Here is a 14,209-nt window from a genome sequence, read left to right as displayed (position 1 = left end):
AATCAAACTTAAATAATTCACAATCTACTTCGTATCATTTACCACCCTAATTACTATGGACAAGCAGATGATGGTTCCCTTGAAGGCTTCAAGCAACTGCTTTTCACCTTCTAATCTCTCAATTATGTCCAAGTCAACGGTTAGTTTAGAAGGAAAAGTAAAAAATTTGGTGATAAATTGACTCGTCGTCTCTTTACTTGTTTCATTTTAATTTGTTGTTGTTTTAAACATTTATTTATTTATTATCGTGAATTCATCATAAATTCCTCTTCACGCGCTGCGTCGAAAGTGGGATACCAGTACTAAAATATCGTAAAGCAGCACCATTACCTAGAAGGCTAGAGGACTTACTAAAGAAACGTCTGTTGCAGCTCAGTTCATTGATATGCCTACTTCTTGACTCGCGCGTCGCTCGCCATGGACTCACCAAGCTAACTTGTTATTGACTTCTTTTTTCTAATCTGGTTGAGTTGATAATGGGATCGGCGGAAGAGAAGAGAATCGAGGATGAGCTGTCATATCCGATTTTGCTAGCCGAACGGGTTCGCGCTGCGGCGGAGGAGGCCGAGTCGTTTAAAGTCGATTGTGCGGAGGTCGGGAAGCAAGTAGATCGACTTTCCCAAATGCTTCGATCCCTAGTCCGGTCCACCACCTCGGTTCAATCCCTCTACGAACGCCCGATTCGCCGGGTAGTCTCCGAGGTTTCGAAGAATCTTGAGCGAGCCCTCACGTTAGTCCGAAAGTGCAAGCGTCAGAGCATCTTGCGCCGGGTCGTGAGGATCACGAGCGCCACCGATTTCCGTAAAGTGTCGAACCTTCTAGACGCTTCAATCGGCGACATGAAGTGGCTCATGGGAGTCCTCGACACCGAGAACAACGGGACTGCCAGCGGAATCTTCCTTTCCCTCCCTCCAATCGCCAGCAACGACCCGATTATTTCATGGGTTTGGTCTTACATCGCCACCGTTCAAATGGGCCAATTGACCGATCGAATCGAAGCCGCTAATAACCTGTCTTCCCTCGCTCGAGACAACGACCGAAACAAAAAGATAACCGTCGAAGAAGGCGGCATCCCTCCTTTGTTAAAGCTTCTTAAAGAAAGCTCCTCACCCGAAGCCCAAATCGCAGCGGCTAATGCGCTTTTTGTTTTAGGGAACGAGCAGGAGAGAGTTAGGAGTATTGTTGATGCAATGGGGGTTCCAATTGTGGTTCAAGTGTTAGGAGGTTCTCCGATGAAGGTTCAAATTCCGGTAGCAAAACTGGTGGCAACAATGGCGGAGCATGATCCGCTGGCTCAGGAGGATTTCGCCAGAGAAAATGTAATTAGGCCGTTGGTGACTCTGTTGTCGTTCGAGACGTTTGTGGAAGATTCCAAGTCACAGTTGGGTAAGCAAAGCATTCATTCTATAGTTATAAATAAAGAATTGGATAAATTTTCTTCAACTGGATCGAATTCAAGGAATTTTAGTTATAGACTGTATGCAAATTCTTACTCGAATTTACACTTGGAAGGAAGTAGTAGGGGAGGAAATCATAGGAAAGAAAGGGAAAATGAGAAGCCTGAAGTTAAAATTCAGTTGAAAATTAACTGTGCTGAAGCTTTATGGTTGCTTGCTAAAGGGAGTGTTTCGAATAGTAGGAGGATAACCGAGACGAAAGGATTGCTTTGCTTGGCTAAGTTGGTGGAGACAGAAGAAGGTGAATTGCAATATAATTGTTTGATGGCAATAATGGAGATTACAGCTGCTGCTGAATCTAATTCTGATCTTAGGCGTGCAGCTTTCAAGACTAATTCACCAGCTGCTAAGGCTGTTATCGATCAGCTTTTGAGGGTGATCAAGGAATTAGATAGCCCTACATTGCAAGTTCCTGCTATTCGATCAGTTGGTTCATTGGCAAGGACTTTCCCAGCTAGGGAGACTCGAGTGATCGGTCCTTTGGTGAAACAGCTTGATAATAAGTATCAAGAAGTGGCAGTGGAAGCTGCCATTGCATTGCAGAAGTTTGCAAGTCCAGATAATTTTCTCTGCATGGATCATTCAAAGTCGATAATCGAGTTCAATGGTGTTCCATTTTTTATGAGATTGCTTAGGTGCGGTGACAGGGCACAGCTGCACGGGGTAGTACTGCTCTGCTACCTCGCAATACACGCGGGTGATAATGAGGCTTTGGAACAAGCTAGGGTTTTAACCGCCCTCGAGGGTGCAGACCGAATGGTGGTTGCGCATCATCCTGATTTGAAAGAATTGGTGTCAAGGGCCATATATCAGCTCAACCTTTATCACACCGGAGCCCATCCGCAGCGGCAATTGTATGCACCTTGAATGTGCACCAAAATTCTAGTGATCTGCATTTCAGGTTGGAATGAAGGCAACCTGAAAGGGAAAAACACAAATATACAACATTTGGGTCAGTTAGAAAAAAGGAACAGTTTCATCAAAGTTGACAGGTTCCTGCTCAACTAATTATACACTGTTAAAAAAATACTTCGATGCTTCATTGCTTTTTTAGTGAACATAAACTTGCTTGTGAATATTTCCATTTTTGTTATATGGACATTGAATATTTCCTGTAGATGATCTAGAGAATATGGCACTGGCTTTTTGCTGACAACATTTGTGGTGGATATGGAGAAACTCCTGTCCTTAAGCTTCTCCTTAACTCATATTGTTCGTATCCTTTCTTTTCCCCTTCTTCGGTAAATGTATCCGATAAAGCTGAAACATTGCTTTTTTCTGTTTTGTTAAAATACAATAATTTTATGTATTATTATATGTTAATATATTTAATATAATTACAAGTATTTATATAGACAAGAGAATTAATCGATTGGTGAAGAGGATTCTGGATTTTCTAAAAATGAGTCCAGCTCAATCCATTTGGGCGACTGGTAAAAATTTGGGCTCCTTTTAAGTACTTTCTTTATGCTATGAAATTATTTGTTTACTATCAGTTAAATTGGCTGCCCCTTGTTTTCATATGTAATAGGGTAAGAGGGAGGTAAGATAGTAGGCTGCACCTAATACCAGGTTAAGAGCAGCTTCCGTAGAAGACCTCCAAATTATAAAATGCATTCCGTGGGACTCGATCCCACGACCTCAAAGTTAAAAATCTTATGCTCTACCAACTAAGCTAATGTTTACTATCAGTTAGGGAATGTCAATTGAAAATTGATTTTTCACTTCATAATCAATATTAAAAATTAAAAAATTGATTTAAAATTAAGTTGAAAAAATAATTTTAAGCTAATTCAAAATCTTGAATTTTTAATTTTTATCACGAAAAATCACTTTTGGAGTAAAATTATTTTTATCCTCAAATATTTAATTTAAATTGATTTTTAAATTAATACATATACGTGTATAATTATATATTAATATTCAAATTGATTGTTAGATATGAAATGATAGAATTATAAAGATTATTTATGTATAATCATCTAAGTATTTTTCGTTGAATGTAAAACTATATTTTTACAGTATTTCAAATATTATATTTTTAATTTATAATATTAATATAATATCTAAAATAGACATTTTTATATTTTTTAATAATAATCTAAAACTGTTAAATTTTAAATTGTATTTCTTAAAATTGAATCATTTTCCAAAAATAATACCAAACTAGTTTATTTTTTGGTTCACGTCAACTATTTTCCCTTTCCATAAAAAAGTGAAGTACTAAATAGGAAATGGAAGAGATTTATTTTTATTTGTTCTTTTATAAAATACTTACTCATAAAAAATTAGCTGACCCTATTCCCATATGTAATGGGATAAGGGGGAAGTAGGGTAGTAGGCTGCCCCCAACGTCAGGTTGAGAGCAGTTTCCGTGGAAAACCTTCGTTATAAATTACCCTCAGTGGGACTCGATCCCACGACCACAAAGTTAAGAGCCTTGTGCTCTACCAACTGAACTAGACGGGCAAGACATAAAATACTTACTCATAACTAAATGATTAAAATTAAAATGTAATATGATATGAGAAAACATTTACCCACTCTTAAGCAATAAAAATAGCAGTTCAATCTTGAATAAAATATATAATATTAAATAATTTTAATATATATTGATGTGAAAATATTTAATATTTATTGTATTATCACGTAAACCATTGAAAATAAACCCAAAAAAAATGTTTGGACACTTTTTCTTTCATCATTGAACATTGTTAGTCATTGCATTCAAATAAAAAAGGTTTACCAATTTCCACTGAAAATTTTAATTTGGTGTTCTTATGTCATTTTCAGCTAGGCCTTTCAATTAAATTAAACTTAATTGATATAACATAAATGTATATATATTTAAAATTTTGATATTTTATAGTCAATTATTAATGTTATTAATATAATAAACAAAAATATAAAATTAAATATATATTTTAAGGAATCATCTAATTTTATTAAAATAAAAAAATTATCCAAATTAAAATGAAAGTTTACAATAGCAAACCGTAAACTAAACACATAATAAGGACATTTTCCTAAACACAAGAAAACTAGTCACTTAAGATTACAGAAGGACCATACAAGGAAAAAGTTATAAAACCTAACCAATTAAACTCGAACAAGAAGTAGATAAGAACATATATTGTCGTAAACGAACCACAAAAAGGGATATCGATAAATCACAATTCAGAATTGAACTACGTGAAAAATACTATTCACAAACGCAAATTGCGTACCCAAATCCAATTCGATGGTCCAAAGCAGGGAAGATCAGTATGATAACAAATAAGTTATATCTTGATCAGTCGTGGTGATGTCAAATCAAATCCCGAAAAAAAAAGATAAACAAAAACAACATCCAAATAATAAAAATCGTGTCATAAAGACAGAGAAAATGTGTCATAAATCAGAAAAAAGACTTTCCATAAAGGCTAGGGGTGAGCATTTGAACGAGTCGACTATAGTCGAGTCAAAAAAATTTAAGTTGACAAGTCATATTTTACAACTCAAACTTAACTTGAAATTTTTTTAGTCGAGTTTAAGAAAGAGTCTAGTTATTCGAGTATCTATGCTAATTTTATTATAATTATTTATAGTATTATAGTAAGGATTGGTTCCAATTTTTTTGACTTTCTCTAACCATATAATATATATATATATATTTCATATTTTTTTCACATTACAATTTTATTTAATATATCAAATACTATCTAAAATTATAAAATATATTCAAAATATTATATTTTTCTTTATTTTGAGGGTAAAATATAAAAGAGTCAATGAATTGATAGGAAGAAAGAATTTGCAAACAATTGCAGTCAAAATACTAAATTGAGTAAAATGTAATGTTAAGGGTCTAAATAAAAAAGGGTACATTTTTAGTAAAACAAAATAAATAATTGAATTTACATAGGTATTCTATAGTGGTATATGAACATATGATTCAAATTTGATAAAAAACAAATTTAAAATAAAGGATGAATTGAAGAAATAAGAAAATTATGAAAAATTGAAGGACTAAATTAAAAAATAAAAAAATTGTTATCAAAAAGATGAATTGAAAGTACATATGTATTCTACGATGGTTTAGAAACCTAACCTTAGGGATATCATACTGCTGCCGCCACCTGCCATTACTGACGTCGCCGCTTTCATCTACAGTGATCGGTCGCCTGCCACAAATCACTCAAGCAAATCAAAGAAAACTCAAAATAAAAAAATATCAAAGAGAAGACAAATCACTCAAGCAAATCAAAGAAAACCCAAAATAAAAAAATATCAAAGAGAAGACAAATCACAGAAGAAAAGGAGATAAAAGAAAGAGGCTAGAGAGAGACTCGGGGAAGGAAAACCTCAGAGCAAGAAAGAAAAATCGAGAGAAAAGGGAAGGGAAAGATTCAAGGTTTTGATAGGAAAAAGAGATAAAATACAAAGGAGATTTGGGGTAACCATATTAAAAGAAAAAAATCAAAAAGAAAAAGAAAAAGAAAGGAAAAGAGCGGGAAATAAAAAGGTTTACCTTTTCTCCTCTAGATCTGCTCCGATCTAACCTCCATCTCGAAAATCCGCCCTTGGATCATTGTTGAGAAGGAATAAATGCTTCGAATAGTGCCTTTGTCGCTCTTCTCCTCCATTGGTAGACGGTGGTCGGTGCCGATCAGTGGCGACCGACACGGTGATGGCTCGTCGCCGATGAAAGCTCCAGAGAGCTTTCTCTCTTTCTCTCTCTTAAAAAAATGAGGAATGAAAGAAATGAGAAAGGTGGGTCGGTTTGGACCTATTTTTTAGCTTATATATATAGTTCGGAACGGCGTCGTTTCATGGAGGACCCAGAAAGCAATTTAGTGCATGGGTTATTTGCAATATAGGTCCTCTACTGTTTGTAACCTTTTTATTCTTATCATCAATGAAACTTTTAATATTTTATGTTTTGGTCACCAATGTTGTCTATATTGTATCTTCGTCCCTATTTACATTTAAGTGTTTTGTGATTTTATTTAAGCATGGGCCATCGCTCCTTATTTTATTTATAATTAAGTTGTATGTTTTCATGTTAGATCGTTTTAGTCCTTATTTGGTTGACTATTGCACTTTTATTAATGTTCGACTTTGGCTATGGTATTTATAATATTTATGTTTTAGCCACTGATTCCATGTATTGTATAATCTTTGTTGTTATTCGAATTTGGCCACCACATTTGTAAAAATTTTATTTTAGTCGTTGTGCCCTTTATGTTTCTGTTTATTACTTTTTTGTCCTTAATATTATTTATGAGTTATTTTCATTTCAAGTATCTGTACTGCTTAATATTTGTAATTTTGGCTCTGATTTATTTGTAATTACTGTTTAGCTCTTCAAATTTTTTTTTTCTATTTAAGTCCTTTAACTTTCTATTTTAGTTTTTTAGTCCTTTAACTTTCTATTTTTTCAATTTAGACCTTTAAGTTTATGTCATTTTTATTTTTGGTCCTTTAAGTTTTTGAATATGTTTATTTGGCTATTTACATTTTGATGTGCAAATATTATTATTATTTTTTAGTCCCTTTTGAATTTATACATTTCGCATATCATGTATTTATTTGTATATCATTAAGCAAATGTAATTTTTTTATTTGTTATGATTATTTTATTTTTATGTTTACGATTGTATTTATTTCCATATTATTTCCTTATTTAGTGATACAATATTTGAGAAATTTCAAGAACACGTATTTGTAGAACTAGCGTGGAAAGTATCATTTGATTGAAGTGGTACAATCCAATACGACGTTCGAACGAAATGAGACTTGAAATAAATCTATTTTATTTTATTAATTAAATATTTTTATGTGAATGATTCAATGCATTATGATTAATTTATTTTATTTCATGCAAATGTCAATATACATTTTTTTATTATTATTCAATTTGCGTTGTTATATATTCTAAGATAGAATCTTCTTTTACGAATAAGTAGTCGAAATAGCTTTCCTGACGGAGGATTGCGAATTTTTGAGATTTCTTATCAAGTCAAAGAATTTTCTTTAAATTATTAATTTGAAGTAAATTAACAACAACAACTTTAATAAAGGGTTCACACTTTAATTATCGATGCGAATTCAAAATTTTCACCATTTACAACAACGTGTACGCGATTCAGTACCAATTTTTGGGCGCCATGGGGGTGTTTATCCTTCCCCACGCATAACCGACTCCTAAACCCGTTTTAATTGAATCAAAGTAAAATAAATTGGAAAAGAAAGGTCCATTGACCAAATTCAGTACCACTAAATTCAACAAATCAGAATAAAAATAGTGACTAAATTAAAATAAAATAAAACATAATGATAAAAGTACAATAAATTGAAAAGAAAGGTCCAGTGACCAAAATGCAACAAATAATAAAACAACAGCTAAATTATAACTAATGAAATTGCAAAAATAATGACCAAATCAAAGTTAATAAAATCAATATGCATATTCGAAACAAATAATAAAGTAAATGATCAGAGTGCAAAAGAAACTAAAATATGAGGAGCTTAAAGGTAATTTTACCTTGATAGTGACCAAAGCGTAATGCATGCTGGAACTGTGAGGACCTTAACTATGATTTGACCTTAAAACTAGATGAACAAAACAACAAACTCCTAGAAATTGGGGACCTGATACGTGATTTACCCATTTTTCATACAACCAACATATTCCCACCATTTACGTAACTCTGCCAGGAAATCAACAAAGCTTCAAACGAGTTCTCGCAGGCCACAAGCCGGCCACCAAGCCTGTGACTGACCTATACCCACCGACGACCTCAACCACGACAGAGGAGGACCGACAAACCCCTGAACGGCCATAAAAAAAACCTTCCCGTCATCTTCCTCTCTCACTCTTTCTCCTCACTTTCACCTCCCTATTCGGCGGCCGAGAGGGCTCACAAAACGAGCCCCAACGTCGGCCACCACCCTTGGACACTCAACAGCGAACAACAAAACTCCGACCGACACCCAAACCGACTAAAGAAAGCCACGTCTAAGTGACCCCAAGCTATTCTCCTCTCTTCTTCCTTTCGACTACGGCTCCACCTAGGACCCCCACGAGCTCACCTCCGGCCACCTACAACTGGCGCTGATAGGCCACAAACCGGCCTCTCTCATACGTCGGCCACCGCTCAACGGTGGCTAACCCTTATGCAACCCGTGAACTCCAAAACGAGAGTTTTAAAAAACGGTCCGCGACCGCGATTTCGATTGCGATATAGCGGTTTCGTCGTCATCCCAGTTACCTGCGACGGCCGCAATAGCGCCCGCGACGGACGTAATGACGGTAAATTCTAAATAACCGAAAACGCGACCTACCAAAACAGCCAAGAAAAAAAAAAAAGAAACTAAAGAGCTAAAAAGTAGTGAAAAAGAAGGTCAAAGAAAAAACCTCTTTTCATTCCCTCTATTCGGGGAACAAATTGCTGAGTGATTTTACAAGAGTGGTTGGGGAATTAATAACCCCAACTGCTACAAGGTAATATTAATTAATTAACTTTTTTTTACAAATATAATAAAATAATGATAAAAAAAATGGTGTTTACATTAGTAAAATCTTAACTTGCGCAATACAATTCAAATTTTATTACCTAATATATGACTATTTCTTTTATCAAGAATGTATAACTAATTTTGGAGCATTGTCCATTCACATATCATACAATCTTCACACAACGCCGCCTTCTATTAAAACATATCGTCTGTATATTTAAAGGTCTGCTGCCTTAAAAATCGTAATCGATTTGTTCTTGTCGTTCACTATGGATGACGCTAAGCAATCTCTTCTTTCACCTCGACTAGACGGCGAGGACAGCCGCCATCAGGAGCGGTTACTTTCTAAACCCTCCTTCTCGTCGGCCACCTTCAACCCTGATACCGATGACATCCTACCGATCAACGGCGTCCGCGACTTCTTCAGAGAGTACATGGTTGAATCTAAGAAGCTCTGGTTCCTTGCTGGCCCCGCCATCTTCACCACCATTTGTCAATTATCACTCGGAGCCATCACTCAAGTCTTTTCCGGACAAGTTGGCACCCTGGCTCTAGCCGCCGTCTCCGTCGAGAGTTCCGTCATCGTCGGTTTCTCCTTCGGTGTCATGGTAAATCTGTAAATTGATTAATTTTCCATCGTTAAAGTTTTCTTTTAGTTACAAATAACACTTAAAATACTTGATTAAACTTGAATAGCTTGCCATGGGAAGTGCACTGGAAACTCTATGCGGTCAAGCATTTGGAGCAGGGCAGATTGACATGCTAGGTGTATACATGCAAAGATCATGGGTCATCCTCAACTCAACCGCTTTGCTCTTAAGCTTGTTGTACGTATTCGCGGCTCCGATTTTGAGGCTAATAGGCCAAACGGAGAGCATATCGAAGGCCACCGGTGTATTCTCGATATGGATGATACCGCAACTGTTTGCTTACGCGTTTAACTTCCCGATGGCCAAGTTCTTACAGGCGCAGAGCAAGATGATGGTGATGGCATTGATAGCCGGTTTGGCCTTGGTTCTGCACGTTGTATTGAGCTGGCTCTTGATGTTGAAGCTGGGATGGGGTCTAGTCGGTGCTGCCATTGTTTTGAATACGTCGTGGATTTTCACAGACATGGCCCAGTTTTTGTACATTATTAGCGGCACTTTTGGTCGGGCTTGGACCGGGTTCTCCTGGAAGGCATTTCACCATTTATGGGGATTTATTAGATTGTCTATAGCTTCAGCAATAATGCTATGGCACGTCAAGTATAACAATTTGTCATCAACTTCTTTTGAAATGAGTTTTAAATTACATATAAAGTTTTATTTAATATCTATTCTTTGAAAACATTTACATTTTTGTACAGTTTGGAGGTATGGTATTTCACGGCATTGATATTGTTTGCTGGATACCTGAAGGACGCCGAGATATCAGTGGATGCTTTGTCAATCTGGTGAGTGATCTTTTTAACCACAGCTTGTTGATTATCGTGTTTGTTGTTTTTTTCCAGTAAAGCAAGTGAGTCATGGCTACTTGAAGAAAGTTTTCAATTCAATCCTCATAATTTGCCATATGTAAACTTCATAAAAACTTTAACCAATTTACACAAGTGATTAGAGGAATTATTGTATGAATTAATAATTACAATAGATGATTGAACATTCTTAAATAATACTTTTTAATATTCTTAAATAATTAAAAACATTTAAAATAAATAATACTTTTTAATAATCTTAATTTAATAAAAAAACTCTCTAAAAATTGTTTTTAAAGACGTTTTGTCAGAGTTAGATTTGGCGATTTTCCTCAAAAATACCTTTTCGTTATATATTTACCTGTCAGACACCCTTTCAGATATATTTCTCGATCTAACACCCATTGCGGCCCATACACCGAGCCTTACGCCACGTGTCGAAAGACACGATTCATGCACCGCGATTTATGCTACGTGTAAAGATCGGGTGCTAGTTTCGTAATTTTTATTAAAATGAGTCTAATATGTAATTAATTTGTGTTAAGATGATTTGTGTGTAAAAAGGTCAATTATTTATTTATTTTTTTTGTGTGTGCAAAAAAACTTTCTACATTAAAATATTTAAATATTATTTGAAAATTATTTTATAACTCAAAAAATTTAGATTTTTACATGAAATTACTCAATACGTATAGGAGAACTTTGAGGGTAAATAATTTAAAATATAAATAATTTTATAAAAGTTTTATAACTAGTATTTCTTTTACAAAATGATGATGATGCTGATGATAATAAGAAATATTTTATAATTTAAAAAATTATAAATTTCATATATTTTTGAAAATTTTATTGACTTTTAAAATTAATTGTTTAAAATATAAAAAAATATTAAAATAAACTTTTAATTACAATTGGGGATCAAATGAATTATTATTTATTAATTATTACTTTTTAGTAACAGTTAATAATGTTTCTTCATTTTTAATAAAATTAGAATTTAATATTTTTTTAAAAATTAATATTAGAAAAAATATTTTAAATATATAGGTGATATTTTTTATCTTTACATTCTTTTTTTTATTGAATTTTGTTACAAGTTTAGAGAGTAACACAAAAGAAAGAAAAATATTTAGATTTTCATGTATGTATTTATACTTTTCTTTTAGAAACATTTTACCATAATTTTTCTTAATTAATTTGAATAATAACATAATAAATGATTAATTTGAATTATATCTCATATATTTTAAATTTAATAAAAATATAATAAAAAAGAATTAAAAGTGAATAAAATTCAATAACAAAAGAAGGTAAAACTAAAAAATATTACCTATATATTTAAAATATTTTTCTAATATTAATTTTAAAAAATATTAAATAAATATTAAATTCTAATTTTATTAAAAATGAATAAACATTATTAATTGTTGCTAAAAATAATAATTAATGAATAATAATTTATTTGATCCCTCAATTGTAATTAAAATTTTATTTTAATATTTTTTATATTTTTAGACAATTAATTTTAAAATTCAATAATTTTTTCAAAAATATATAAAATTTATAATTTTTTAAATTATAAAACATTTCTAATCATCATCATCATTTTGTAAAAGAAATATTAGTTATAAAAATTTTATAAAATTATTCGTATTTTAAATTACTTACCCTCAAAGTTTTTCTATTTTAGATTATATGTATTGTGTAATTTCATGAAAAAATAAAAAATTATCGAGTTATAAATCATTTGCAAAAGAATATTTAAAAATTTTAATGTGGAAAGTTTTGTTTGCACACAAAAATAAATAAAAAAAAGTTGACGTTTATATAGAAAAATCATCTTAATAAAAATTAATTACATATTAAGTATCATTTTAAAGAAACTACGAAACTAGCAACCGGCCACATCAGCTTAATGAGGTAAATAGAGCACAATGACAGATACACATGCACCGACATGCATGCCACGTGAGATTCTTCTAAACTTTTTCGTAAACTCCCTCAAAATTAAAAACAAGTTATTTTCAATCATCCATCAAACTTTGTTTTCCAAATTAATACAATTAATAACTCTGGAATGCTGAATTTTGCAGTATGAACATACATGGATGGACAGTCATGGTATCTATCGGGATGAATGCAGCTATAAGGTAATATCGACATCCTAAGCATATTAATCTCAATTTACCAATAATTACGGTAGACATTAACTTTAATGAATGAAAATGTGGCAGTGTTAGGGTTTCAAATGAATTAGGAGCAGGGCATCCAAGAACAGCCAAATTTTCATTGGTGGTGGCAGTGACATCTTCGTTTATGATAGGTGTCATGGTCTCCCTTATTCTCATCATCTTTAGGAATGATTATCCCTACCTGTTTTCAAATGACTCACGAGTTCAACAACTCGTTATACAACTCACTCCACTCTTAGCCATTTGCATTATCATCAACAATGTTCAACCCATCCTTTCAGGTTTGAATTAGAATTTGAATTTTAACACTTATAATTCATTTTTATTCATCATAGCGTAAACAGAAATTTAAATGCATGGTTTAATTATTATTATTATTATCATTATATAGGAATGGCCATTGGTGCTGGATGGCAAACTGTCGTTGCGTACGTGAACATTGCATGTTACTATCTCTTTGGGGTTCCTTTGGGTCTCATATTAGGGTTTCTACTTCAAATGGGTGTCCAGGTATATATTCTCATGTCGAAGTTCGCTAGCGTTATGAATTTAAACAATATAATTTCATAAGTAAAAGAGAAATTAAAGTTGAAATGCTTCTTTTAATTTTATTTAACCTTTTGCTTGCAGGGAATTTGGTGTGGGATGCTATTAGGAACAGTCGTACAAACTTGTGTACTATTTGGAATGGTTTACAAAACCAACTGGAATACAGAGGTACAGAAAAAAAAATTAAAAACCACCATTCTCTACTCATATATATGTATATATATACAAGTACCAATTAAATTGTAAAAGCTGTATCAAACATTGAATCATACATAAAAATATGCATATATGTTATTTCAGGCTTCAATTGCAGAGGAGAGGATAAAGAAATGGGGAGGTGATGTTGACAATCAAGAGGAGAATCTGTTTTCCCTCAATCTTGCTGGAGGATGATATCAATGTTTCAAAGTGCTTTTGTTTGTTTGTTTGTCTTTTGAAATGAAAGATAGGCTAAAAGAAACAATTAGGTATGTCTCAATCGGACATAAGGAGCCGTTGTGGTGTCGAACACTATCCGGTTAGGATTGCCGAAACTTTCGATCTTTTCTAGGTAGTCAGCAACTATATTCGTCTCTCTATGGATGACCTTGAAATCGACAAACCAAACTCGGTTAAGGAGCATCGTAATCTCTATGACTAAAGAGTAGGGGCTGTCAGGAGAAGCATTTTTATGAGTTGAAAAGCGTCTGAGCTTGAACTTTCTCAAAATCGTACTACCAAGAAGGGGCGTGGTTGAGTCGGCGCAAACTGCGCGACGGCCCAGGCCCCAAAAATATATATCTATAGTGGTATTTTTCAATAAACGCACTATAGATGGACTTATTGCGGTATTTTTTTTTAAAAAACATCACTATTATTGCAGTTTGATTGAAAAAACGCCACTAGAGATGGACCTATTACGGCGTTTGTCAAAACCGCCACTATTATTACCCCAAAATCGAATATATCTAGAAAATAGAGGTCCCTTTATAAGAATTTATACAGGGCCTCCAAAAACCTAGCCACGACCCTACTACCAAGCGAGCTTAAGGCCCTCATAGATCCCCTAAAATTCG

The 14,209-nt window shown here is 33.4% G+C and overlaps 3 protein-coding genes across 3 annotated transcripts; all 3 read left to right on the top strand.

Moving 5' to 3' along the window:
* Positions 1-393: 393 nt before the first annotated feature.
* LOC120210892 (ARM REPEAT PROTEIN INTERACTING WITH ABF2-like) lies at positions 394-2,423 on the top strand. Its single transcript, XM_039209542.1, has one exon. The coding sequence runs from the start codon at positions 477-479 to the stop codon at positions 2,322-2,324; it is 1,848 nt and encodes a 615-aa protein (XP_039065473.1). The 5' UTR covers positions 394-476; the 3' UTR covers positions 2,325-2,423.
* A 6,760-nt stretch (positions 2,424-9,183) lies between these two features.
* LOC120210867 (protein DETOXIFICATION 31-like) lies at positions 9,184-9,577 on the top strand. Its single transcript, XM_039209525.1, has one exon. It carries the CDS (start codon positions 9,227-9,229, stop codon positions 9,575-9,577), a length of 351 nt encoding a protein of 116 aa, XP_039065456.1. The 5' UTR covers positions 9,184-9,226.
* Positions 9,578-9,630: 53 nt separating this feature from the next.
* LOC120210866 (protein DETOXIFICATION 29-like) lies at positions 9,631-13,547 on the top strand. The gene is made up of 7 exons (XM_039209524.1): positions 9,631-10,195; positions 10,306-10,392; positions 12,507-12,563; positions 12,648-12,886; positions 12,997-13,115; positions 13,236-13,322; positions 13,455-13,547. Exons 1-7 carry the CDS (start codon positions 9,660-9,662, stop codon positions 13,545-13,547), a joined length of 1,218 nt encoding a protein of 405 aa, XP_039065455.1. The 5' UTR covers positions 9,631-9,659.
* Positions 13,548-14,209: the final 662 nt, after the last annotated feature.

Source organism: Hibiscus syriacus, unplaced genomic scaffold (assembly GCF_006381635.1).
Source record: "Hibiscus syriacus cultivar Baekdansim isolate YM2019G1 unplaced genomic scaffold, ASM638163v2 tig00109937_pilon, whole genome shotgun sequence".
NCBI lineage: Eukaryota > Viridiplantae > Streptophyta > Magnoliopsida > Malvales > Malvaceae > Hibiscus > Hibiscus syriacus.
The sequence above is the reverse complement of the archived record's forward strand: the minus strand, read 5'-3'. Positions and strand labels throughout refer to the sequence as shown.

Coding starts and splice junctions, on each gene's coding strand:
- LOC120210892 (XM_039209542.1), top strand. CDS start 477: ATGGGATCGGCGGAAGAGAAGAGAATCGAGGATGAGCTGTCATATCCG.
- LOC120210867 (XM_039209525.1), top strand. CDS start 9,227: ATGGATGACGCTAAGCAATCTCTTCTTTCACCTCGACTAGACGGCGAG.
- LOC120210866 (XM_039209524.1), top strand. CDS start 9,660: ATGGGAAGTGCACTGGAAACTCTATGCGGTCAAGCATTTGGAGCAGGG. Junction 10,196..10,305: donor GCTTCAGCAATAATGCTATG/GCACGTCAAGTA, acceptor ATTTTTGTACAG/TTTGGAGGTATGGTATTTCA. Junction 12,564..12,647: donor GGGATGAATGCAGCTATAAG/GTAATATCGACA, acceptor AAAATGTGGCAG/TGTTAGGGTTTCAAATGAAT.